This window comes from Anarhichas minor, unplaced genomic scaffold (genome assembly GCF_050575085.1).
Source record: "Anarhichas minor isolate MPS153535 unplaced genomic scaffold, ASM5057508v1 ptg000026l, whole genome shotgun sequence".
Lineage (NCBI taxonomy): Eukaryota > Metazoa > Chordata > Actinopteri > Perciformes > Anarhichadidae > Anarhichas > Anarhichas minor.
In genome coordinates this window covers 18,862,417-18,889,031 of record NW_027466472.1, presented here as the reverse complement: position 1 = coordinate 18,889,031, position 26,615 = coordinate 18,862,417, and the positions used below count along the sequence as shown (strand labels likewise).

The window sequence follows — 26,615 nt, the reverse complement described above, 5'->3', positions numbered from 1 at the left end:
TTTAAACAAAGTGACCTGACAGTTTCTAGGCCAATGGGTGAAACTCATTGGAAGGCAGAGGTTCTTATCAGCCAGTGTATTAAGCCAGTATCTTTCAAGGACTTGAGGAGCCATTTGATTTCACTCATTTAATCTTTTGTTTTATACATGAAAAATTAAAATCAATCAAACCGTTTTGAGCATAAACAGGATGTCAAATATGTAGAATAATGACAAAAGCAGAGGAAATCATGCACAAATATGAATTCAGTGTCAAGACACAAATACAAACAGAGTTAACAACATACAGGTATTGAAACCAAATGACCCAGAAATAAACCTGTGTAATGTGAGGATGAATGAATTAAACATGGCTGAAAACAAATGAAGTTACTGCACTTTAAAAGAATATGATGACAGATTTTAACTCAGTTTGTCTCATTTATTCTCAAGAATAATGGCTCCTCTGCCATGACTTAATGGTACCTATTATTTTGTTGATCCACACACGGACAGTGCGCAGGTCCGTCTTTGCCGCAGACTGACACACGGACTTTGTTTTCCAGCGGAAAACGGGGTGATAAACTGCGCTATTTCACAACTTCAGGAGATCCAGTGTGTAATTAAAAAAGCGAATGGGGAGGATTGTGCTGAGACAATCAGCATGCCGCAGGGTTTCTCACACCCCCTGAGAAAAAGGAGGGAGACTCAGGAGGAGGAGGAGTAGGAGGAGGAGGAGGAGGAGGGTGGAAAGAACTTTGAGTTGAGGAATTTGAATCCTGTTTGAAGAAGGGAGAGAGGGAATGTCTGAGGGAGTCGGTGGGGCAGGAGACGAGAGGACGACAGACTGCGGGAAACACTGTTTAAAAAAATACTCCCTCGGTTTGCTAGAAATAGATTTGGTGAAGTTTATCAGCGGCCGAAAAGTTCGGAGCGCTTTTTTTTTTTTATTGTGCGCGTTTTCTTTCTGGGGGACGTTTAGTGGACAGTTTCGGGATCAACCAAAACAACAGCGCAAGAAGTGAAGAGACAAGACTTTTGAGCAGTTTTTACATTCTGTCTCCTTTAAAAAAAAGGGGGAACCGAAACGACGGGATCCGGTTTACTCTTTGGGCTCATCGGTGGATAATCGTCACAGACTTCCAGCATCGGCCGGAGTCACGGCCAAACTTTTTTTTCCCACCGCACAACTTTGGTGTTCTCGGAGCTGCTGAGATGAGGTGATGGAGTCCGGGGACGTTTCCAAGATGACTGCTCTTCTCATGAAGCACATTCTCGGAGGAGACACCATGAGCGGGTCTAAGTGGTCCTTTCTGCTCCTCGCCGTCATATTCTCCGCTTGGAGGCCAGTAGCCGGCGGCACACTGACAGGTAAAGGTTTTCATTTGGCACCGAGCAGCCGCAGCGGTCTTTCTCACAATTAACCATCTGTGATTAGTCAGCTTCACAGGAAAAACAAACTAACGAGCAATTAGCCCAGTCAGCATTCTGCTCCTAACTTGTTAAACACATTTGCTTTGGGGTGGCTGCAGCGGAGCCCAACATCTGGCCGACATGAAGGAATTCATTACACCCATAAAGCCCTTTGAGACAAGTGAACGATTAGTTTCATTGGCTCGATCAGGCTCGAGCTCCTCGTGATGGTTCAGTGACAGCACGTAAGAGGGGATGCAGGAGAGTTCCTTCATTGATGTTTGTTTTTTTCTAGATCAGGTGCAGCATGAACACCTCTGCATACTTTGTGGAATCCTGCTGGTCTACATGCCTGCAACAAATAGTCGACCAATCAGTTTGTTGTGTGTCAAATAATCTTCATAATATATAAATAATGAGTCATTTTTAATGCAGAAATGGCAGAAAAGGCTGTTTTCAGCATCTGAAACATGGAGATCTCCTAGTTTTCTCTGTTTTATATTAAACAGAATATATTTGGGTTTTGGACTGACCAGACATTTAAAGACATCACTTTGTACTTTGAGAAACTGGGATGGACATTTTTCCCTATTGTCTGACATTTTATAGAGCAAACTATTAATCGAGAAAATAATGGTCAGTAGCAGCCCCAGTGGTCTAGCCAACCATCACTCAGAAGTCCTGATCTGTTCTTACAATCAAGTCAGACGGCTACAACCGCAGTGGGTCGAAAACACGGGGTCCCCACAGGGGCCTCCACCTGTCGGCTCATGTGTTTTGACCATTACGGTCACGCTGTCTCCGCGGGAGCTGCGCCTCTGCCCTCAGCAGATGTGCGACCAAGAGGGACAGACATTACGAGACACCGCAGAGATTTATAAGCTCATGGCCGATGCTCTCAAACAGCTTTATTTTTACCGACGTCTCAGTTCCTATTTGGATGCAGGGATGGCTGTGGCCCAGGAGTGAGAGGGGATGTAAGGGATGAAGAGGGTGTGTGTGTGTGGGTGGGTGGGTGGGTGGGGGGGGGGGGGGGGGATGCTTTGGTTTGTGAGTCAGAGCCGGTCTGACTCAGACCCAAGCATCGGAATGATGGATGGGGTAAAAAGGGGGCAAGAGCGATGAATCCGAAGAATGGCATGAAAAGGGAGGCCAAATGAGAAAAGGGCAGAGGCCCGGCAGTGAATGGAGGGGCCTGAGTTACGTATAGCGTTAAAAAGCCAGAAAGATAAAAGGAGGGAGAGAGGGGAGGATAAATGCTCGGACTGTGTCGGGTATTTTTGGTATGTTTATGTCCACTGACATTTAACTTTTTCTACAAGAGAGAGAGAGAGAGAGAGAGAGAGAGAGAGAGACAGTAGGAGCAGAGGCGGGGTGGAAAAGAGTGTGGGACCTCGAGGGAATTCGGGGGACAAAAGGGAGGAGATGGAGTAGTGAAGCACAAATGAATCATTGGAGACGGGCCACACACACACACACAGAGGTTAACCAGGGCCTGCTCTCTCTCTACCGTCTACCTCTGCGTTCTCATAAAAAGGTTTTAGGAGCTTATTATGATATGAATGCAGCTCTCAGAGACAGAGAAAGAAAGTAGGGCTGCTTTTGTTCAACATGGCACTGAGACAAAAAAAAGGCAAACAAAGTCAGGGCCACGCTGATTCATGAAAGGGCTCGGTCAAGCTTAAAAATAAAAGGGAGGAATGACTTTTAACGGCAAAGAAAATCACACAGAGGAGGAGAGGCGGTAGGGCAGCGACCCAGCGGGGCCCCTTCATCCATCGCCCAGAAGGAGCTTCTTTGAACGCACATTTACAGAACCGAGGGCGCGTTCTGCTCACGGGTAAAACGAGTGCTGTTAAAGTGTGCTGTTTACGCTACATGTCTGTTGTCAGCGGTTGAATTATGTGCGTGTCTGCGTGAGATGGGCTGCAGCGGAGTCCTCTGGGGGGGAGGGGGGGTCAGAGGTCGAAGGTCGGCCATGAAACAGACTAGGAGGGCGGGTTGACAAGCTTGAGAAAATCTTCATGGGTGTCGCTCGGTGAAACAAGGGGTGATTTATTGTCGTCCTGAACTTGATGCAAAGGTCAAGTTTGCACATTCTCCTAATATTTTATCGAGGAGTTAAGGAGAGCCTTGGCATGCTCTGTGGACGCTTAACATTTTTATTTGATGCTGTAGAGGAAAGATTCCTGCAGGAGAGATCCAGGCCCATGCGTCCTTGCCAACTTTGTGTTTAAGATCGAGGCCGTGACGGCCTTTGACAAAGCGCGCACTCCTCAGCATCATCAGGAATGCCTCTCGTTTCTGGTGAATGTCTCAAAGTTAAGAAAAAGCACAACCTTTTTTAAGGATGTTGAACAGATTCACAGGCCCATCTTTGCGGTTCGAGAGAAACCCTGAATACGTTCAGTGTTTGTGTTGAGCTCTCCGTGCTCCGACACTGAGCGAGCGGTCGTCCTCCAACAAGGAGCCTTTGTCCCAGTATCAGCTCGGTCCTCCTCAGGTCAGCCCCCCTGTTAGCGGGCACAAGAGGACGGGACTCAGTGTGGCGGGGGGGATAAACACACCTGTCTGTTATCACATGTTATCAAGTCAAACCTGTCCACCACAAATAAACGTTGAAGTTTTTGGTGGCGAGGAGATCAGCTGGTTAATTGATGAGTCAACAACAACTTTGGTAATCGATTCAGCCTTAAAGCCGTTCATTAAACCAAAAGTGGGACGGTTACAGCTTCTCAAATGTCAAGATTGGCTTCTTCTCTGTGTTTTTGAGTCGCTATAAATCGAACAAAACAAACGATTTGATTTGACTGTGTCCACAAGAGGCCTTATGAATAAGCCAATGTTGGTGTAACTTTGAGGTCGCCTTTTTACAGTAGGATAACAGGAGGAAAGCTGGCTGTTGTTTTAAAATACGGCAGTAAAAAATGCTACCATGTTATAAATGTGTACTCTCAGTGTAAAGTTTAACGCAACCACTGACAAAAACAAGTCTTTATTTATCCTTCTAGTTAACCTCTAATCCTGATTCCTCTCTCTCTCTCTCTTTCTCTCTTAATCAAAGATCTGGAGTTCGAGCGGAGCCCCAAAACCGTCATCTCCTCGCTGGGCAAACCCGTCACAATGCACTGCACCCTGAAGGGCACGGGGGGCGAGGAGGTGGACCCCCCCGATGTGCTCTGGCTGAGAGACAGCGTGCCGCTGCTGTACGCCGACACCAACCAGTTCCAAGTCCACACCGGCAGCGACAGCTGGACGATCATGAGCACGCTCAGGTAGGCGGCGGGTTTTCACTCTACTGTGAACAGGCGAGCTGCTTTTGTCGTGAGATTCAAAAGATAAAGGTTCATCCGTCTGTAACGGCAGCCACACCTGGCCTAAAAATGTCCCTCATGCCTCTGCTGTGATTGGATTTATTTCCTGTTCCTCCACCTTATCCTTTCACCTAGTTTAACCAGTACTGTTGCTGGATTACATCACCACGTTGACTTCCAGCTGCTGTGGAGCAGTTTGAAATGAAGTCTGAAAGAAATGACATAACCCGAGCAAAACAAAAACACATTTAATCCTGGTATGATTGCACTGCAAAATGTGCAAAGAAAGTAATCAGGGTCTGACCGTGTTTCTGCCTCTATCATCCAGTTTTCATCAGTTTGGTTTGTCATTGCTTTATCTTTATATCGCCTATTAAATCATTCCTTTTCATGCACACAACAGTATTGACAAGGTCCAGCTTCCCGACATGGGCGCCTATCGATGTGCTGTTCTATCCGAAAGCCACCAGACCATGTCTGAGGAGGGGAGCGTTCAGCTGGAGGGTGAGTTCATCTGGGGCTCTCTGGTGTACACAGAGGCAGCTACAAAACCCTGATCCTGACCCTGATTCAGCGAATTTATTCTTTCTCAGGCCTTCCTCATTTCTCCGTGGAGCCCCAGCACATGTCTATAGTGGCCAACCTATCCCTGAGCCTGAGCTGTGTGGCCCACGGACCTCCAGAGCCGGTCAGAGTCATCTGGCTGCAGGACGGCGCTCCTCTCAACTCCCTGGATGACCCGGTGGCTCTGTCGCCCTCCACGCTCAACCTCACAGGTATCGTCTGTCGCCCTCTGTTAGCTGAGCGGTCGAGGCCGTGTGCACACAGCTTATAGTCACGCCCATTAAAACATGCAGCCTCAATCAACTCCTCGAGGGCTAAATGATCAGCCAACAGTAACACAGTCCGGGACTGCATTTGTTGGAAGGTGCTTTATACGAGATCGGGAGCATTTCTATTGCCTCCACGCGGCTCTCAATGTGCTAATTACGACAAAACATTGTTTACCTGAGGGGGAACCAGAGGGCGGGCTCCACCTTTCCGTGATGGCGCCGTTGGTCGCGACACCGTTATCAGCTGTAACCGTCGCCGGAGGCTCGCCAGTGGGACCCGGAGGATCCAAAACACAAAGATGTTCAGTTTACAATTAGATACAAAACAAAAACATTTGAAAAGTTGGAATCAGAACGTTTTTTGGCATTTTTGCTCAATAAAAGAGTTAAACAATGAATTGATAATCAACACTATTGACGGTCACTTAATTAATCGACTCATTTCAGTACTACATTAGTCAAGTAAGACGTCGCTGTCAGCAGCTTGTGGCCCCAAGTAGCAGAGTTTTAAAATTACTAGAAACAAGACAATTTCAAAATGATCGGTTTTTAATTGAATGTATTTTAGACTATATCATAGATTACAATGTTCTGCCTCAAAAGCTACACAGCAACTATCCTCTATAGGTTCAAATGCCCCCTCGCTGGTATAAACAAAACCACCAAAATAACCACCCTCCCACAGAGAGAGCCGGTTGGCTGACACGGTGCCATCGGATCCATTGGGGGATGGGCCTTGTGGTCGTGTGGTTGATGGGTTAAGGCAGAGCAGCGGGCGCAAGAGGGCCTACTGGAGGGAGATAAATAGATGGGCAGAAGGAGATAAAAGACAGAGGCTTGAATGCAAACAGCTGCCTGCCAGATAGCTGGCCTGTGTTGAGTCCATTGGACAGGAAGAGCGGGCTGAGCCAGAGGGAGGGAGGAGCAGGAGGCAGCGGTCGGTTGCAGGATCTGGTTTGGCTCATCGGAGCATCGGAGTGATGACCAGGGCCCGCTTGACGGTAACCTACACTCACGTCTCTGGAATGGACAGCTGCTCTGGCTGACCACAGGTCCAAAGACAAATAATCTTATTATGCTGTAAACCGTAAAAAGAAACGGCTCAACGTATTTCAAACATTAAGAAGTCCAGGGCAACACATCTCCCTGTAGCTTCAAGTCTTAAGGTGGTTTCCAACCACATCTGATGGACAGTGAAGCAACCACAGCTCTTTATGTGCCTTGTCCAAAAGCTGTAGGACGGAGAGCACTTAAACAACTTGAATTGTACAATAATAGAGGGTTTAAAATCCCAGAGAAGCAGAAATTAATTTGCTTTTTGGTCAGAGTGACAACAATCAAGAACATACAATGGTTTGGGCCAAACAAATATTTTTGTGTCGCTGTTGATCAGACAAAACCAACAATTTGAAGACATCGGCTATTGGAATTTGTGATGGGTGTTTTTCACTGATTTGGAACATTTTGTGAAATAACTTTGTTAAACTCACCTAAAAAATGGTTCAACTAAAGCTTGGGTCGTCACATTGGAGCAACCAGCAAGAGTGAGCTAGATTTTCAAAATCATCCATCCTAAAAAACACCCAGCCCAGTGTTGCCAACTGTTTTCCAATGACGGTAGCTACAGCAGCACTCGCTCCAAAAGTCGCTGAATCTAACGAGAAAGTCGCCAAGTCGGCAACACTGCCAGCCCGTCTCTTCAGGCCTCCCTCCAAAGCCACTCTCCCCCGAAATCATCATAATGAGAATGAGAATGATGGATTTCAACAAATCGAACAAAAAATAGTTTGTAAACAACATTGCTCACGCTAGCTTTAACAATGAAAACAAGATTAGTTGCAGCTGTGAATCCAATATGCTGGAGTACATAAACAAAACAATGATGAGCTCAGTGAGTCACGGTCCCAATAGTCACGATAAAGGAAGCACCAGGCCTGTCTTCTGTCGTCCCCAGCTGACATTAACACCGTTGGTCAACACTGTGATGCTCGTGAGCTCAGGAGTTCCTCCCAGTGACCGATTATGACATGCTCAGCTGGTCGGGGGGGATGTTGTGTTGCGGTTTTCTGATGGAGAAGGAAAAGAGTCAGAAGGGTGAGTGGCGCAATCTCGAGATGGCCCGATGAGCACTTCATTCTCCCACACGGCCAGCGGTCATCCCTCACCCCTCACCCCTCCCTCCTTTCCCTCTCTCACAATCCTCCCGCTTCACCCAGCGAGGATCGTACCCCCTGTTCTTTTTCCGGCCCCAGCACAATGGAGGCATGGTGCCGTCAGCGCAGAGCGACACACACTGCGCGGTTCTGTGAGAGTCTGGCTAATTGACAATGTCGGTGTGTTAGATAACCAGTGGTTAAAAACTTGAGTGTCACATGTTTCAGTATGTGTGTGTGTGTGTGTGTGTGTGTGTGTGTGTGTGTGTGTGTGTGTGTGTGTGTGTGTGTGAGCCTGTGTTGTGCTGTGGAAGGGTTCGAGTGTGTGAGCACGCTGTGAGTCACTTTGTGAGAGTACTCATTCACTGTTGAATGTCAGTGTGTGTGTGTGTGTGTGTGTGTGTGTGTGTGTGTGTGTGTGTGTGTGTGTGTGTGTGTGTGTGTGTGTGTGTCACAGTGCGTTTTTGCCCCCTTCAGAGGAGCCCCAGCCTCACAAAGGCAGCAGCTCAGCCCTTTTTACACCTGGACCCTCAACACGACCGCTCTCTTTGTTCTCAAAAGCACACGGCGGGAAAAGATTCGCTGCGAGAGCGAAGAACCACAATCATGCAGTGTTTTTAGGAAAAAGAGATTCTTGAGTTTAAGAGGGAGTTTAGGGCTTTTGATACAAAGTGAAGTTCCACATTCTAAGACTTTGTGCGAAGCTGGTTTAAGAAGACAGTCTTCACCCTGACAGGGATTTGAAGGTCAAAAGACAACTTCGCCCAAGTTTGGTTGAAGAATTTGTAGACGTCAGATTAGAAATAACAATGTTTGGACAGTATGTAACAGAAATAAATAAATGAAATTGTGTTGAAACAAATGTAACCCAGACTTAACCTTTTCAACCAGATGTAGCACAGTTTCAACCCAGACATCTTTTGATCTGCAAATCACCAAATCAGTGCTCACCGTGCACGCCTGTATCGATTATTTTCAGTTATGTTTATCTTCTACATCAGTGTTCAGACAATGTAGCGGGATTTTTGAAAGTCTTAAAACAGTGAAAATGTGTACGGATCAAAGCTTTGCATTACAGATAGGAGTAAGGTGTTGTTGTTGAATCACATGTTTTACAGAAACTTCCCAGGACAAGTCTCTTCCTTTAAATGACTGTGACTGGTGCGGTTTTGACGAAATGGCGGATTTGATATGTTTATTGTGCAGGCCAATCTCTCAAACATGCACTTTCACATCCACAAACACACGCTGACGCCCGGAACTAATCACAACACTGTTGACAGAGAGTTCACCTGACCTTATGGAAACTATTACCCTCGCATTATTCTCACTCCAGTCTGAACCTTCACACCGCTTCTCACGCTGACTTAATGTGCAACTCAGCATGCTGAGCAAGGACTCTTAGTTTTAACCCCCCCACCCCATGTCCCCCGATTCACACACCCATGTTGTCTCTTTGTCTGTCCAGGTTTGAACCGAACCAGCACTTTTTCTTGTGAGGCCCATAACCGCAAAGGAGTGGCCACCTCTGGATCCGGTACCATCACTGGTAGGTGTCACAAGCACTCGTGTCAGCCTTCATTCCTGTTTAAACGTTGTTGTGGTTATATCTTTATTTTTATTTTTTTACAATGTCTTTTCGTGTCTTTCTTTAGTCCTCCCGTCCAAGCCTCAACACCTGAAAGCCGTGGAGATCACACCGACCAGTCTCCGTTTAACATGGCAGCCCGCTTTTGGAGGCGACTACCCGATAGTCCGCTGCACTGTCCAGGTGAGATGAACGTGAGAGGAGGCGAATACAACAACTAGCTGAGAAAACGAGTCACTGCTGAGTCTCACCTGCATGTTAAACTAACCCCAAAGAAGAGAGGAGCTTGCTGTCCTTTTATTCTCTTAACTCATCCTCTACCCCTCCCTGCTTTATTCGTGTACTAGTGGATCAGGTTTCGCTCTGGGAGAGTGGCCTCCTGGACTAATCTGGTGTAGCACCACTCCCTCTCTCTGTCTCTCTCTCTCTCTGTCTGTGTCTCTCTGCCACTCTTCTGCTCTGCGGCCACTGCAGCTCGTAGTTGAGAGGGGGGGGGCATTTTCCCCTGGAGAAGGGAGCAGTGCAGCAGCAACACCCCTAAACGTCTGGTTCTAATAAAGCTGCCCCTTATACCTCTCGTCTGTTCTTGCCCCCCCCCCCCCCCCCCCCCGCACTGGGGAACAAGGCGAGGGGCCGGCTTTGGCAGAAACGGGGCAAAAATCAGAATTTAACAGTTCATTGCGGGGCCGAAGAGAGACGGGGGGAAAAAAGCTTCTGAGCAGAGAGATGTTACTGAGCAGCACAAAGGAGGCATAACAAACAGAAAGAAAGACAATAAGAAGGAAAGGAAGAAGGAAACAGGGGAAGTGCAGTGACAGCAGGTATTGTGGGTCTGAGCCATACGAGGGGAATGCAGGCTCAAGTGTGACTCAGAGCTGATCCGCACAATTAGATTAAACACACTTGTTTGCAGGCGGGACGGTGATTCACCGAGTCGGGAATGACTCGCTCTCTCGTACACACACTTCTTTCACAGTCCTCATTCACACAACTTAATATTCCTCGGGACGTCACACCACCTAACTCACGCCATGTGGAAGAACTCTCCCACCCAGCTCCCTCTGAATACTCATGTTGTTTTCAAAAAGGCATTGTCAAAAGCAGAGCACAGCAGCACCAGCTGAACACACACCCACCTGATCTGTTTGTGTGGCTATTATAGACCTGTTTCCAGCTCTTACTGTAAAGCCCACCCTGTGAAGTGCAGCCAGCAGCCAGCAGGAGCCACAATTATGCGCCAGACCGGCAACTTTAATGTGGTTTTTAAGATTGCTGCAATCCAGGGTTTTGCTTCCCCCTTCTCCCTTTGTGTTCCTCTTTAAACGTGTTTACCACAGTGAGTTTGCAGAGACAGCAGGTTTCTGACTCTGATTTTTAGCCGATGGGTTCTGCTTTCAGTGCACCTCACTGAGCCTGGCTCACGTTCGACACAACAATGGGGCAGATTTTGCACTATCTCTGGCAATTAACACTTAATGACCATCCTCCACCACCATTAAGCACAGGGACTCCAACCTCCCAGATTTCTTCCACAGTACCTCCAAAACATATTTAGCCTACAGAAACAGGAATTCAAAGTTTCTCTATACTATAAACTTATATCATTTTCTTTGAACATTAAAGCCTGTTCTAGTAGAAACCCCAAATACAAGTGTGAACCTGAAAATTAGCAGATGTCTCCTTTAAAAGCTGTGACATATTATTCTTAACAAAAAACGTATCTCCTGCAGACCAACTCCAATCTACACATTTAGTTAAATATTATCAAATGTTGATTTCTAACATGCGCAAGTAATTTGAATTATACAGTATATACTCAGCACCACTGTAACCATCTTTCCATGCAATTGTTTTATTGCTAATAAAAATAGTGATAATTAAGAAGAGCATAATTGATGGTATTGATTAAGGACACACTTTCCATTTGAATCCATTACAAAAATTATATTTTGGAAGAAATTTACCCACCAGTTCTTCTTCTACTGTATTTGCCTCTACCTATTGGCTTTATGTGTGTTGGCTCTTAAAAAACAGCGTCCTCTTCCTGTTTGTGCCAAAAAGCAATGAAACAGATCACAATCAGAATCTGGTCACTCAATCTGAAATCCAGTGTAAAGGTTGCCCAACTCGCAGTACATAATATGTAGCAGCACATTTTATATTAGGGGGTAAAAGTGGGAAATAAAGATTATTAAACAATGTAACAAATTTAAGTTTATTATCTAAATGTTCCAGGCCAAACATTCGGGAGAGTCCGCAGCAGCAGGCCCGGATAAGATGATCCACAACCAGAATGTGAACGTCCCACCAGCCACGCACTTCATCGGGGAGCTGGAGCCCCACCGCCTCTACGCTGTCAGGGTGGCCTGCCACAGCAGCCAGGGCCCATCTGACTGGTCGCCCTGGGTGGAGCTGCGCACCAAAGAAGGAGGTGAGTCCTCCGGCTGACTGAGGAGATGTTTGTTTTCACCCTGGAAGTGTGTGTGTGTGTGTGTGTCGGGTCACTGCCTCTGAAGTGAGTCCAGGTCAAGGCTGTGCTATCTGGCTACTGATTGAGTCGTCTCCTCCCACTCCTGCTGTGTACTGTAACCAGTGCAAGACACATGCTACGCTGCAGCTAGCAGGCACCATTGATCCGCTTTTAAGGCCTTTTTGGCCTGTGCCAAGGATCATTACGTACGCAGTCCTATGTGTATCCTATATAGAATGGATGTACCATCTGAAAAAATGCCAGGCCTTACAGAGCCTGCTTTTTTTCTCTAGTGTTCATCGGCAAATTGCAACTGATGCATTTGAACATTTCAAAGCTGAGTTAGTGTATTTTACATATAAGACAAGTACCTTCAATGTGCAGGCCTAATAATTAAATATAAAGATGCGTGTTGCTTTCTTATTGCTTTTAGATTTTACCAGATCAAAATTGTGAAAGTCTAAATTAAAGGGTAACTTCTGTGTTTTTCAGCCTGGACCCTGTTTTTCCATGTTTCTTTTGTCTAAGTGACTAATGGAGACAACAATGTTTTTAATTGGTCCGGTATTGCAGACGGCAGCATACTCACCCCATGAAACGTGCTACAATGTAATCGCTCGGGGCAACTCCTCACCATCAAAGCACGTCCACTTTTTCAATCTGGACCCTATTTTTTGACTAATAGAGACAACATACTTTTAAATTGGTCCAGCTGGTCAGCGGCAAAAACAAGCACTTTTAGTGGATGTACCTTGACGACGGGGAGTTGCCCCGAGCGATTCAAATTGCAGCCTGTTTAGCAGTTGTCGACCACAGCGTTCAATACTGGACCAATTAAAAAAAATGTTGTCCCCATTACTCTAATTCAAGCTTCCATTGGTTCCAAAAAGTCATCCCTGTCTGGGATGCAATAGTCTTTTCTTCAGCAGCGTTTGTTGTGTTTGTTTTTTGCCTAAAGGCACATATTTTCTGAGCTTGTTTTGAGGTGAATCGACTTCACTGCAGCTTTAATTCTGTCGACTGTTTTTCAGCTTGATTCAGCAGGATAAGAAAGGAGTCAGAGAGTCAAGTTACAGTGCACTGTTAGTCATTACGTTCCTTCCTGTGCCCCTTCAACTTAAGTCTGTCTTTATGAAGAATACCAGACACCGGTCACTGTACCTCCACGAGCTTTCACATGTAAACTCTTGAGGTGGAAGGCTGACTGGGACTGCGGGGACAGATTAGGCGGAGATGGGAAGAGGGAGAGGGTGGACGTTAAAATAATCCTGAAAGAACTCAGTTAGGATCGCAACACTCCGTCCAAACTGGAGCGCTAGGCTGCCGTGTGTTGGGAGTTTAAACTGAGGTGGGATTTTCCATGCCAGCTCATGCCGTCTCTATCCCTGGATGAATAGGAATGGAAACCGCTAAGAGGAAAGATGTGCCACAGGAGGGATGATGGGGGCTTTCCATCATGGAAGCCGCTCACAATCCGAAAACACTAAGCACATAGTGTTTGACATAAATAGGAAAATGGAGAAGTAGCAACTCCTACTGTAAAGGAGAAGGACAAAAAGTGGTTTTGAGATACCCTGGTTGCAGTCGGAATGTTCAAGTTTCAGTTCTCTATTCAAAGTTAAAAGTTTTGTTTCAGTGGAAAATAAAATCCTCTGTTTTGCCAATTATGTAACATCCCTTTCGACCATTTATGTTTCATCTCCGGCAGCTGTCTCTGCACTTGCTCTGATGAGTCAGAAGATGAAAAATAAAAAAGCAGAAGATAAGATTCAGCTGGTGGTCAAAGATGGTTCAGGAGGTGTTGAAGGTCAGAGGGAGTGAGAGAATGAAGGGGAGAGGTAGACCGCTCAGACTATATTCCACATCTCTCTCTTTGGTGTCAAGGCTGCAGACTGTGTTTGAACTCCCATAAGGCTCTACTGTCTTTCTTTCTTCGTCTCTCATGAAGAAATTGTGCAGATATGTGCTTCACTATCTCTTTACGTGTCTCAATCTGGCACAGGCTGTCCCCATTTGCTGTTCCTCCCTTAAATTCTCAAGTTTTTCACTTCATTACAGACTCTTCTCCTGCCAGCTCTTTTTTTTGGTTCTCATACCCAACCCCCATTTCCCTCAAGTAGACGGCGCTAGCATGCTCTCATTTTGTTGCAGTAGTCTTTTCCAACCTCAAATCCTACACACGGCTCTGTGGAACTTATTTTCCTGCATCAAACAAGCAAACAAGTTTCTTCACTCCTTCATCTTTCATTTCCCCCCCTTTTTTTGACCTCAGATGACCTCTGATTTCCCTTTCCAGAGCACACAGCTATAGGCACTGTGGGAAAAAAGAAAAGAAAAGCGGGTTGATGGTGGGAGAAGGCAAGGAATGGATAGAAGAGCAAGGAAACGAGGGAAGGGGGCGCATTGAGAAAACACTCATTTAGCTATTTTCCCAAAGCTCACTATTTTCCCCGGAGGATGACAGAACATAAAGAGAAGGGGGGGGGGGGGTTGACATATTTATTCCGTAAACACATCCAGAAATGCCTCTTCCCAAGAAACAAACACAATGAATGGACAAAGGTCAGGCGTGGCAACAATCAACAAGAGTTATTGTGTACTTTTTAAGTAGTTTGTTGAGGCAGATTCCCTCTACACATCTGTCTGCACCCCTAAAGTGACGCCAGAATTAGTCCAGAGTTACTGGACACCCGAACTCACCTCCCCGATGGAAGTGAGTCACGGCGATGACGAGGGACAAAACATTCACATGTGTCACATTTAATCTTGTTTAATAATACTGCCAGCTAAAAAAAATACAAAGGACCAAAGACAGTCTGCCATAAAAGTTTAAACGAGACATTTTTGATGACACTAACATTCATGCTCTGACTGATCTCCAAAACATGTTTTGCCTGGGTAGGGCTGAGTTTGTTTTCATTTATGGAGAACAGATCCCAGGGTTATGAGTCAATGCTTTTGGCTGAGGGGTGAGCCTTTTCCATCCGCGTGTTGACCCATGTGGAGGACGAGATGAAGCGCACAGAAAGAGAAGCGATGTTCAAATGGTTACCGATAGCTTGAAACGGTTGTCGTGAAGCCATGCAGCCGTGCAGATGTTAACCATGTCTGCTGTGAACTAATTATGGCTCAAAAGTGTTTGTTTCTCAGCCTCTGGCCAAGCCCCGAGCTGCTTTCATGTGGAAGACAAAGGAACAACAGGGTTTTTCTCTGTAGTTTCTGCAACGTGTAGTTTTGGGGTTTTCCTTTTCAAACTCCCCAAATCTCTCAACTGGAGCTTTTTCAACTGTTTGTCCCCCTTTATTACACAAAGTTTTACGTCAACAGTTAACATCTCTCATAGCTCCATGACAAAAAAAGAGAGAGAGGCATTACCACAGAGAGGGCAGCGAGGGAGAAGAAAGGACTTGGAAAGGAGGAGATGGAATCATGTTGGATGGGAGACAGGGAGGGAGGGAGAGAGAGAGAGAGACGAAGAGGGAAGGAGAAAGGGGGAATGGGAACAAAGGGGTGGAGAAGGAGGCAGAGAGAGAGGGAGATGACGGATCGTAGGTGGAGGCGACGCACTCGGAGGTTGTTTTTGTTGCCGCTGGCAGGCAGAGCAGGGGCCGCATGTGGAAACAATCATCCGCCAAACACTTCCTGATAACATCATCCATATAGGCTGGGCCATGTTTCCCAAACTCACACTGACTTTGAGTATGTGTGTGTGTGTGGGTGGGGGTGTCCAGCTAGTTTGTGTGACTTTGTAAGCCTGCAGAGACAAAGAGAGCCCCAACTCAGACGGCAACAAAGGAAGTAAGCGATGTCGTCTCCTCGCGAGAAGATTGTTGGATTTATGTGTTGTTCAGAGCGTCAATCACTCTCACACACACACACAAACACACACACACACATTCCTCTCACTACTTCTAGCATTTCTTTAGCTAAGGTTGTCTCTCCTGGGTGTTTCTGCTGCCAGCAGCCTTTTTTTTTTCACTCTCTGCTCCAAAGAGCCAGAAAAGAGAAAGCCAGGCCAAAGAAGAGAGTGAAGCAGAAATAGGGATGGACAGAAGAGGGGGGTCAGCATGAAGGAGGGGGACACAGCGTGTGTCCACCCGAGGCCGTCCAACCACGGCTTCTGAATTCGGCTAATCGCCACTTAGCTTTTAGTCTCTGTTGTCCTAATGAAGGTGAATTCCCCACATTCTCTGAACATCTTCTCCTCCAGCTGCTGTAGTTGTCCACACCCTCGAGGCTGCAGGCTGTCAAAACAGCACACGCCTGGCTAACCCCCCCCGGGCCACCACAGTCACTGCACTGCGGGCTCCTCATTCATACCCAGAGACTTTTTCGACACGTACGCCGCCACGCCCTGAGAACAAGTTAAAAATCCATGTAACTGGGTGAGAAGTGAAAGGCCTTCAAGTTGTGTTTTTGCCACTTTGTGTTTCAGTGCCAGAAAACCCGCCGGTCAACGTGAGCGCAGCGCTGAACGGGACAGAGGTGCTGGTGACGTGGGAAGGGCCTCCGGGGAAGCTGAACGGAGAGCTCCAGGGCTACCTGGTGGAGTACAGCACGCCTGCAACGCAGCAGGTCAGTCTGGGACGCTCATAAACGAAACGCATGAGGCGATGGTGTCTGACGTCGCTCCGAAAGAGACAAAGAAAGTGTTTAATCTGCTTCATTATGACCGTTTCCCTCTTGTTGTTGACAGTTTATCGTGAACACCGCCCTGGACACAGAGCTGTCAATCAACGTTTCCGTCCCCCTCTCCAATGTGTCTTTTCGAGTGTGCGCCTATACAGGGGCGGGGCAAGGACCCTGGACCCCCATACAGACCCTGACTCTTATTGATCCCGGTGAGTGACAAGAAGTGTCAAAACTGCCAATGAAAACATATGCAATAACTTTTTAAGATTCCTATTTCATTTTTGTAAGGAATAGTCTGACCTTGACTTTAGTAGCATTTTAAAATTACCGTAATCACTTTTTCCTCCAAGATGTCAGATGTTTCATATATTCTGCATAAATAAACCAGCGCCAAAATATTGACATGGGCTCTGTTTTTTTTTAACTCCCACAGAAATGGAGGAACTTAAGGGTGAGTAATGACCAGCTTCACACATACAAACCTTCAAACACGCTCTGCTGTGACCTCTCAGAGTGACACATAATGACACAGTGACAGTGAGCTCATGGCAGGTTGTTTTTTTCACCACAGGACTTCTCTTTTCTTATTCTCTGTCTCTGGGTTCCTCCGTGAGCCTGAGAGTTCCTTCCTGTGTATCTCAGGGAAAAAAAGGGGAAGGGAGAGAAAAAAAGAGAAGAGAGGATCTCAGAGAGAGAGAGAGAGAGAGACGGGAAAGGGGGGGAGAGGGGTGAATGGGGAGACGCATCATAAATATTTATAACGGGCAGGAACAGTGCAGCATCTCTGTTTGCTTAGTCTAATAGAGCCAGACAGACAATTCAAACAACAAGAATGGCAGAAAAAAAAGGAGGCAAGGGAAGTTGGGGGAGGGGGGTGGGGGGGGGGGGGATGTGAATTCAGAGGACAAGTTGAAAACTGTGGGTGGAGGTTGTGAAAGAATAGTTGCGGCTTTGGGGACATGGGACAGCTCGAAGACAAAGTACATGTTTTGAGAGTGAGGAAAAGAAGGATGATACTTTGTCAGTAGAAATTGTTTCGATGTAGCTCAACAAACATGGAGGGCAGGAATGACCTCATCTGAAACATAGTTTTCCTCACAATAATGCTGCGTATGTGTGTAAAAAGTACACATTGTTTTCTTTACAAGCCTTGCGAGAAGATATCACAAACATGTAATAACCATGGAATGAAGAAAGGGAATTTAATTTCAAATTGTACACTGGCTCTGTTCAGGTGATCAAATAAATCAAAACATGATCTCTTCTTTTTGTCCATCATCCTAAAAAGACCCACATGACTAAACCCTCATCCGTCTCTGTCCACACGCCCTTCCTCTCCCCCTTCAGGTCCATCCTCGCCCCCGGCCTTTTCCTGGCACTGGTGGTATGTGGTGATGGCCGTCGCCGGCGCTGTGTCCATAGCTGTGCTCATGGCCGTTTACGTGGCCAAGCTGCGGCGCAAGGAGACGCGTTTTGGGTGCGTATATGGGCTGCTGCTGGCGCTCCTCCTGGGTGAAAAGGGAGGGACGCGATAGCAGTGCCAAACCCAAAAAAAAATCAGTTGCCTCACTTTTGCATGCATGCTGACGCATTTGGACGGAGTAGAAGACAGTTGTGTTTACGCAATCTGCCAGGACGAGGCCTCTCATTGTGTTTTTGCGTTCGCAGGGAGGCGTTCGAACCCATGATGGAGAGCGGAGAGCTGGTGGTCAGGTACCGCGCTCGCCGCACCTACAGCCGCAGGACCACAGAAGCAACACGTGAGTTCCCCCCTTCCCTGCCCCTGCATGCCAGTGAGGAAGACTTATAATCCCTCCCGACTGTCCCTAAAGCAGCAAGAGACAAGTCTCTCAGCGTGCCCAAACCTGCCTCTGTCCCCGGGATAGATAGTGATACACAAACACAAAGGTAGCAGAACAGCATCATCTCTCACGCTCTAGGCTCCGATCTGACAGTTCAAGGGAAGGATCTCCTTTGGCACACTGACGGTTCTGTTCTCCGCGTTTCGAGACGGGATTTGCGTTTCTTTGGTTGATCAAAGGCAGGAACGCGAACAACGCAGCCCCACAGCTGTGAAAGCAGCCCTGGAGTGTTCAAGTCAGCTGATGTACTCCACAACAACACTGTGGCCCTTCTGATCTGTAAAGCAATCTTTCATCTTTTTCATAGTCACATCGATTAGATGTGCAGTAAATCCATTGGTGGAGCTGCATGACCAGGCGTGAACGTTAGATTTAAATTTGGCTACATGTTAGGATCTTTTACTGTCAGTGATATAAGATGAAATGAAGACGACATCGACGTACCACTCCTTGACCTGCTATGACCGGAGGTCACGTCACCTCTGGGGTGGGTTTAAAGGTCTCGTCCAGGTGGAGCTAGGACCTTGTACTGGTGGAGGACAAAGCATGTGGTTATCGCTGGTTTGTGTGCCATCGCCAGTGAGCAGCCCCCCCCCCCTCCCCTTGCGAAGTGCTAGTGATTACAGACAGAGATACGTACCTGTGAACACAGCGCGCGCACTCAAATTTCACACAGCTGGGTCCCATTAGAGGCCGTGACATTGTCCCAGGTGTATGTGCGATATTTGTGTCGAACCTCGCATAGGCAAGTCTCAGCTTGCCGCAGCCACAAAGAGGCCAGGGGGGAAGGCAAAAAATAGTTATTCAGTGCGTAAAATCAGACCAGCCCCTAAAAAAAAGAAGAAAAAAAGAGATGTTGAGATAATTTGTACTCGGAGTGAATGGAGGGGGGTGGGGGAGCTCGCTGGGAATAAAAGAAGGGGTCAGATTGGAGGGATTTGGGCGGGATTTACGCTGCTAATGTTGACCAGTGATTTGGGGCCAATTCTCAGGACACAGTCGAGGAAAAAAACTCCAGAGGCTCCGGTTTATGGCATGCATCGGCTAATAACCGGTCGCTCCAGCATGTGTTGGAACATGCCTGTGGACTGAGCACATTGTTGTCGGACGCATTGGCAGATTGATAGTGTAGCAGCAGCTGGACGAGGGATCTCTGGTGCATGTCGTTGCCTTGTCACCGGCCCAGATGTGGAAACAGAGCTAAGCGTCTGTAGCGCAGTCTGCACGCCAACGTAGAGCTCACTGACAGCCAGCTGGTTGAGGAGAGCCAGGGATGTTTTCAAAGCAGCTCAAATCCTCTGACCTCAGCTCCCCAACCGGGTCCGCTGCGGGATCGCATGGTCACGTGTCCCGCGCCTGAACAGTCACACACTCTGCACAATTGACTTTTTAAAGTTTTTGACTCTATTTTCCGCTACGCTGAAGTTCAAGTTGGCATTTTTAGTTCAAGTTTTATTTTTGTTTTACTTTTACAAAATCTTTGTTTGATTTTTTGTAAGATATAATAGACATTTAAAGTATTTTTGGAACAGGACTTTGTGCATTAAAATACTGAATCATTTATTACATTAATAAAAAGCCAAATAATGTAATGTTAGGCCCACGTTAACCATCATTCTTCTGCAATTAAAAGTTTTACAAGTAGACAAGGTGGTTTTAGTTTACTTATAGTCCTATTTCCATTGTTATTCAAGCTGGTAGTGTTTATCAACACTTTGTCTTTGGCTTAGCGTCGAGCATTGTGGTTTTACAGTCAGGCTGTTTTTCTCTCTTTTCTGCGATGTTCATTAAATTGCTTCAAGTCTCACACACCATTAAAATTCCTCTTTTTTCCCCTCTGCTCAGTGAACAGCCTGGGCATCAGCGACGAGTTGAAGCAGAAGCTCCAAGACGTGATGGTGGACAGACATAAACTAACCCTGGGAAAGACGCTGGGAGAAGGTACTGCTTTGTTCTGGTCGGTTGTGTCAGACGTATTACAAGGAAAGACTGGGGTTGATATGTAACGTGGCGTAATATGTTAGGGTTGGTTTATAGTCAGGTATTATCCGCCATAGCACTAATGTCATTTCCGTCTTTGATGTTGCTTCTAAACTGGGTGTTTGATTGCGTCTTCCTCTCTCTCTCTTCAGGGGAGTTTGGCTCTGTGATGGAGGGGCTGCTGACTCAGGAGGAGGCTGTTCTCAAAGTTGCAGTGAAGACTATGAAGAGTGAGTAGACAGTGAAAGTACTCAGCAGTCACCACAATGAATCCCTTCATCTTGGGAAACACAGGCCAATTGATGGACATCCCCTCGGGTCGGAGATTAACAAGTGTTGGGGGGCAAAAGTTTCCGGGTTTTTTTTTATCGAAAAACAGACAGCTATGCAGCTTGTGAAGAATATTGGCGGAAGAAAAAGTTCACCCCACATTAACATTGAATCGCAGTGGCAAAGTAAAGACAATTGTGTAAGAACTGTTGAGCGGAAAAAGATGAATTTTTAGGGATAGAAGATTGGGAAAATTTGCCATTTCTGCCAGTTTCAACTTACTTAGTGGTAAAAACTACTAACAGAATTAGAATCAAGTTAAATACATTTTGTGTGCAGCGAGTCATACAAAATTGTCTCACCACATATATCATCTCTTCCCCAGTTGCCATCTGCACCCGCTCAGAGATGGAAGATTTCCTCCGCGAGGCGGCCTGCATGAAAGAGTTTGACCATGCCAATGTCATGAGGCTTCTAGGTGAGTAGGGATTCATTCTGCCCGGCACGTCACGGGTCAGCTCCTGAGGATTCTTCAGGTTCCCTTATAAATTACACTACACCGTGAACAGTTTTAAATGGAACTACATTCTACCAAAAGAAATAGTCCCGGTTTGCATTTTCTGTAGATAATCGAGAGTAACAAGGACGCTGTCCATGTAAAGACTAAATGTTTGAGACAAAAACCTGGGCAAATAAAACCATAACTATGTGCATGATTAAATACCACTAAAAGTAAGTGAGAACATGTTTATTTTTTGTAATTTTGGTGAACTGACCCTTTAAAATACAGACTTCTTTAATTAGCAAATCCAAGACTGAGCAGTTTTGAGACATTGTGTTAACTTCTATGAGCACAGAAGATGTATGTAGTGTGTATAACACTAAGCCGCTGTGTTTTCACAGGTGTGTGTCTGCAGACTGTGGAGAGTGAAGGTTACCCCTCCCCCGTGGTCATCCTGCCCTATATGAAACACGGAGACCTGCACAGCTATCTGCTCTACTCGAGGCTGGGAGACTGTCCCGTGGTAAGTCCAATCTCACACAATAAAAGCCATGAAAGCAGTGCGCACACACACACACATCCACACACGTGCAAACGCAGGCAGTCACACGCACACAGTCCCACACTAACAGCTTAATGGGTTCAGGGTTTATAAGTCCATATGAATGTCTGTCAGCAAAAAGGGATCCAAAGGTCAACAAAGACGTCAAGTACAGTATTTTTTTACAGTCCCCACATACACCTTTTTTTCATGAAAACACAAGATATGTGTCTGTCGTTGCTCTCCGCAGCTTCACTTATTAACGGATGAGATGTTTTTTTGGAATCGAGAACTATTACACGCAGTACGTCCCCAGAGAGCCGGGGTTGAGAAACACAAGCCTAATCAAAACAAGAATCCTGCAGAATTTTGAAACATCCACGAGTTTCTGGAATCTTTCACAAAACACAGCGGCGCTGAGCCTCGCTCTTCCCACAGGAGGAGGCGAGTACCCGGAGCAGAGAGCATTCAGTTCAGAGAGTCGGACTCTGGCTCCCTCTACTGTACAGGAAAGAAATGTCAGCTGTGTGTGAGTGTGTGACTAAAACCCTGTTGTCTCTCTGCTGTCCTGCAGTACCTCCCGTCTCAAATGCTGGTAAAGTTCATGGCTGATATTGCCCGAGGGATGGAGTACCTCGGCAGGAAGAACTTCATCCACAGAGACCTTGCCGCTCGCAACTGCATGTAAGCACAACAACCTCCCCCCGCTTCCACTTTTCTCTTTTCTCGGTTCCTGTTTGTTTTATCACTTTCTCTTTCTCTTGAAGAGCTGATTAAAGAGAACCAAAAGTAGACCCCAAAAAAAAAGACATTTTGCGAGAAGCGAAGTCATGACACTTCTGCATGTACGATTTTATTTTCCACCATTCCTCTTCTCCCAACAATGCAGCGCTGTAACACTGCGGTTTCTTTGCCTCAGGCTGAACGAGAACATGAATGTCTGTGTGGCCGACTTTGGCCTCTCCAAGAAGATCTACAACGGAGACTACTACAGGCAGGGCCGGATCTCAAAGATGCCCGTCAAATGGATCGCTATCGAAAGCTTGGCCGATCGCGTCTACACAACCAAGAGCGACGTGGTGAGTTCACCTGTGTGTGTGTGTGTGTGTGTGTGTGTGTGTGTGTGTGTGTGTGTGTGTGTGTGTGCTTGTTTTAGACCCGAAATCAGTTCAACATTGTGGGGACTCCCCTCCCATCAGGGGACCGGTCCCTACAAGGTTAACAATATATTTTAGGGTTATTTGGCTTGAGTTTACGGTTAGGATTAAGATAAAGTGACTCTTCTAAAATATATCTTTTGAGGTTCAAAAAGACCTGAAGTTATTGCTAAAATTGGATTGTTTTAGCGGTGGTTAATTTCACAGCAGAAACAAAAATCAAAACCTCCATCTAAAGGCCCTGATCCGACGGAGCGTGTTTTGTAGGTTGAAAATGAAAGAGTCTGTGCTCGGCAACCACCGACTTAGTGCTAGCATTAGCTTAACACAAGCCATGAACTGTTCGTCACCTGTACTGTGTTCAGACCACCGTAACTACGGTTGGTAAACTCATGTAGCTCCAGGTATCCAGCAATAATCACCACAATGTGCACAAAGCACCAGTGACTTCAGCTACTTTTCTGCTCCGAGTTGAATTGTTTTCAACTGGACGTGTTCCGTCCGGGGCGCTCTTGCGAAAGCATGAGGCGCATAGAGCGGATAAACACGAGGCGCTTGGCAACGCAAAAGCAGCGCACAAACACTTCACTCTCATTTAAAAACAATGACCCGCCCCCAGGCTGCTAATATGTGCTCTGTCTGAACAGGGCCTGAAGCATCCTACTCTACAGCTCATTGGCACGCTGTATTGTTTCCTAATCAATCATTATTTCACCAGTACATGATTAATTACATTACTTTGAGGCAAATATTTGGAGTTTCAAGGAGAGTGACAGCACCAGACGGAAGCTGTCACTGGAATAGTTGTCTGACATGGAAGAAAGTACTGTGCAAACGTTTAACAGCCACCTTTCATGTCTACAGGGACTGAGTGTGGTACAAAGAAGATGTTGGGAGACTGTTGCTTCAAGGTTACCGTAATGTTAAAGGGATAAGTGAGGCATGAAGCTGTTATAGGAAAGTTTACCCTCCAGAGAATAGAGTTTGAGTCATTTTTACTCTTTAAAAACTGAGAAGTGTGTGGCAAGGTGTGTAAAAGCTAAAGGTAGTTTAAACCTCTTTAACCCTTCCCCCTCCCCTCTTCACTATCTGTCTCTCTCTCAGTGGTCGTTTGGAGTCACCATGTGGGAGATCGCCACGCGGGGCCAGACTCCGTACCCCGGCGTTGAAAACAGTGAGATTTATGATTACTTGAGACAAGGAAACCGTCTCAAACAGCCTCCAGACTGTCTGGACAGCATGTGAGTGTCGCCTCCTTCACTCTCACGTTCCACACAAGACGCACTCTGATAGCTGGCAGCTGATAATGAAGTACCTTGGAAATCTTTTTGCCTTCTGATTGGAAATACCTTTTTAAACCAGTCATGGCTAGAGGCTAAAAACAGTCTAAAGTCTATCTGCTCTTCATAGAGGTCTGATGATGCTTTGTTTCGTAAAGATTAAAAAACACTTTACTGAACCATTTTTTTCAAATATAGATTCTTCCAATTTGAAAAGCTTGCACCCTTTCTCACAATATGCTTGAGACTGGTATTTTAATGATTTTGTTAAATTACATTTTGAAAATTAATTTCACCTTAAACTGTTAAACAACACTTTGAAAAGCAGCTTTTTTCCTATGATTTATTAACGATGTCCTAGGACAGAAGGGAATATATAATTTGGTTTTAATTATAGGACAAATTCAGATAACTTTCAAAGCCAGCAAGTTCCTAGTTTGTAAAAAGCATGAAAAGATAGTTAAAAGTAATTCAAATAGAAGACATAGAATTGGTATTGGAGAAATCCAGGTATATTAACAACAATAAATCTTAATAAATTACTATAATTTGTGCCGTCTTGTCCAAACAAATTCCATACAAAATATGACACAGTTTAATGGAAAATATTAGGCAATGACTGGACCAACACAGTGAAGTGTTAATGTTTTTCACATGTTTTGAGTACGAAGTTAACATTTCCTCATCCCCTCCAGCTACTCCCTGATGTTTTCCTGCTGGCTGCTGAGCCCCAAGGACCGCCCCTCATTCGAGGCCCTGTGCTGCGAGCTGGAAAAGGCCCTCGAGGATCTGCCGGACACTCAGGACCCGGACGAGATCCTGTACGTCAACATGGACGAGTCCTCCATGGAGCTAGGGGCCGTCGGCGGCCGCGACCCCGCCGGAGGGCCGTCCCCTCTCTGCCTGAAGGGCCTGGACTCCGTGACCACCGTGGAGGTCCACCAACCCAACCGCTACGTCCTCTGTCCCCAGCACGAGACCAACCGAGCCCTCTCGGACTCCCTGGAGAGCCTGGACATGCCGGTGTCGTCCTCCACAGCCACGCTGCCTCTACAACCATCCTGCCACTCCACTCCCAACCCCACGCCAGCTCCCACCCCGACTGTGGAGCTGCTGGAGGACAGGGAAGCGTCCAAGAGAATGCCCTGGCAGTGATGGCTCCACTCTTAAAACATGACTCGTCACTGCCAAAGCGTGCGGTCCCTTAACCCCTAGTCCAAGAACCGAGATCCAGCCTCTTGCTACTGACTGTAAGAAACCCTAATGTGCCCCGACATACAGATTTTTGCACAAATGCACACACAGCCGAAGGCATTCCGAGCAAGTGAAGGATCGGAATTATTTCCTCTCTCTTCTACATATTGTACATATTGTTGGCCACGAACACTGCAGCACAATCAGAGAAATGCATTCCCAGTCGCTATAGCAATAAAAGACCGGATCTGCACAGCTGCTTGTATACAGCAGATCGATCTCCTCCATGTGATTAAGCTACAACAAGTCTCTGTGAAACCAGCTCAGACACTGCCAGGCTGAATCCACAACCAAACACACTCAGAGGCCTGAACGCTAACGCGGAGGACTCGCACCGGCCGAGGAAAGTCTTCCTTTGACGGAGAACCCTCACCCATCCGAGCCCCTGCTTCTGTGCAACTCAAAAGCAAAAAATGGCAGGAAAAGACAGGAAGAAGCCGCAGAGTCTCTTTCACTGACGGTGTCATCATCTGATGAAGACCACTGGCTGCTCTACGGTTATATTCTTTCATGAAGAAGAGTTTAACGACAGGAATCCCTCAACTGAAGTTCACCAAACCTGAAATTAGAAGACTTTTTCCCTACAGCAGCAACAGAACATGAATGAAATTATATTTTTTTAAATAAGTAATAACAAAAGAATTAAGAGACCAAAATGTACAAAGATAATATCATTCCACTGCAGGCTTTTGGGACTTTTTCGTTTGAAGCAGTTTTGAATGAGGAGTCTACCATCCACAGTCGTTTGTATGATAGCCTAGCGTAGCGCTCTGGGTCGTACTGCTAGTTGCACATTAAGCACAACGAGCCGTTTACAGGTCACACAAGGCTTTCGTCCCGAGCAGGAGAGACGCCTGTGAAAGTCCTGATTCAACCAGTCTTCACTTCTTTTGTCATAACTCAGGAACCTGAGACTTTGCTCGACGGGGACAGAGGTACTAGTCCAACAATGAGGGACAGAGGTCCTGGTCCAACAAAGAGAGACAGAGGTACTGATCAAACAAAAAGGGACAGATGTCCTGGTCTAACAAAGAGGGTACGAACAATCAGAGGCAGGAGGATGGACTGATGGACGGTACAGACATGGTGGAGTAACCCAGGGCAAACGGCAGGATAAGCTCCTCGTCTTTGCTTTTGGCTCAAGCACAGTGTTATTACACATTTTGTAATTATTATTTTTTTAATGCTGATTTTTGTATTTCTACAACTTTGCACTAATGTTTTTTTTATATATATATCATTGTATGTTTGTTTGTAATTTGTATATATATTTTTTATGCTTTTTTTTCATTTTATGTCATAAATACTTTCTGTTCAGTCCTGCAGACGCCTCACAGGGAACAACTTGCTTATTCATAAAGGCAGAGAATAAAAGCCTAATAAAGCG

At 46.2% G+C, this 26,615-nt stretch overlaps 1 protein-coding gene across 1 annotated transcript; it reads left to right on the top strand.

Annotated features, from left to right (window-relative positions):
- Positions 1-1,202: 1,202 nt before the first annotated feature.
- On the top strand, positions 1,203-26,615 carry axl (AXL receptor tyrosine kinase). Its single transcript, XM_076100940.1, has 20 exons — positions 1,203-1,350; positions 4,457-4,667; positions 5,110-5,210; positions 5,300-5,482; positions 9,161-9,241; positions 9,348-9,463; positions 11,516-11,711; positions 16,186-16,325; positions 16,447-16,591; positions 16,816-16,833; positions 17,730-17,859; positions 18,051-18,142; positions 20,090-20,185; positions 20,377-20,454; positions 20,880-20,972; positions 21,398-21,519; positions 22,112-22,221; positions 22,457-22,616; positions 23,799-23,935; positions 24,670-26,615. Exons 1-20 carry the CDS (start codon positions 1,203-1,205, stop codon positions 25,127-25,129), a joined length of 2,817 nt encoding a protein of 938 aa, XP_075957055.1. The 3' UTR covers positions 25,130-26,615.

Coding starts and splice junctions, on each gene's coding strand:
- axl (XM_076100940.1), top strand. CDS start 1,203: ATGGAGTCCGGGGACGTTTCCAAGATGACTGCTCTTCTCATGAAGCAC. Junction 1,351..4,456: donor AGCCGGCGGCACACTGACAG/GTAAAGGTTTTC, acceptor TCTTAATCAAAG/ATCTGGAGTTCGAGCGGAGC. Junction 4,668..5,109: donor ACGATCATGAGCACGCTCAG/GTAGGCGGCGGG, acceptor TGCACACAACAG/TATTGACAAGGTCCAGCTTC.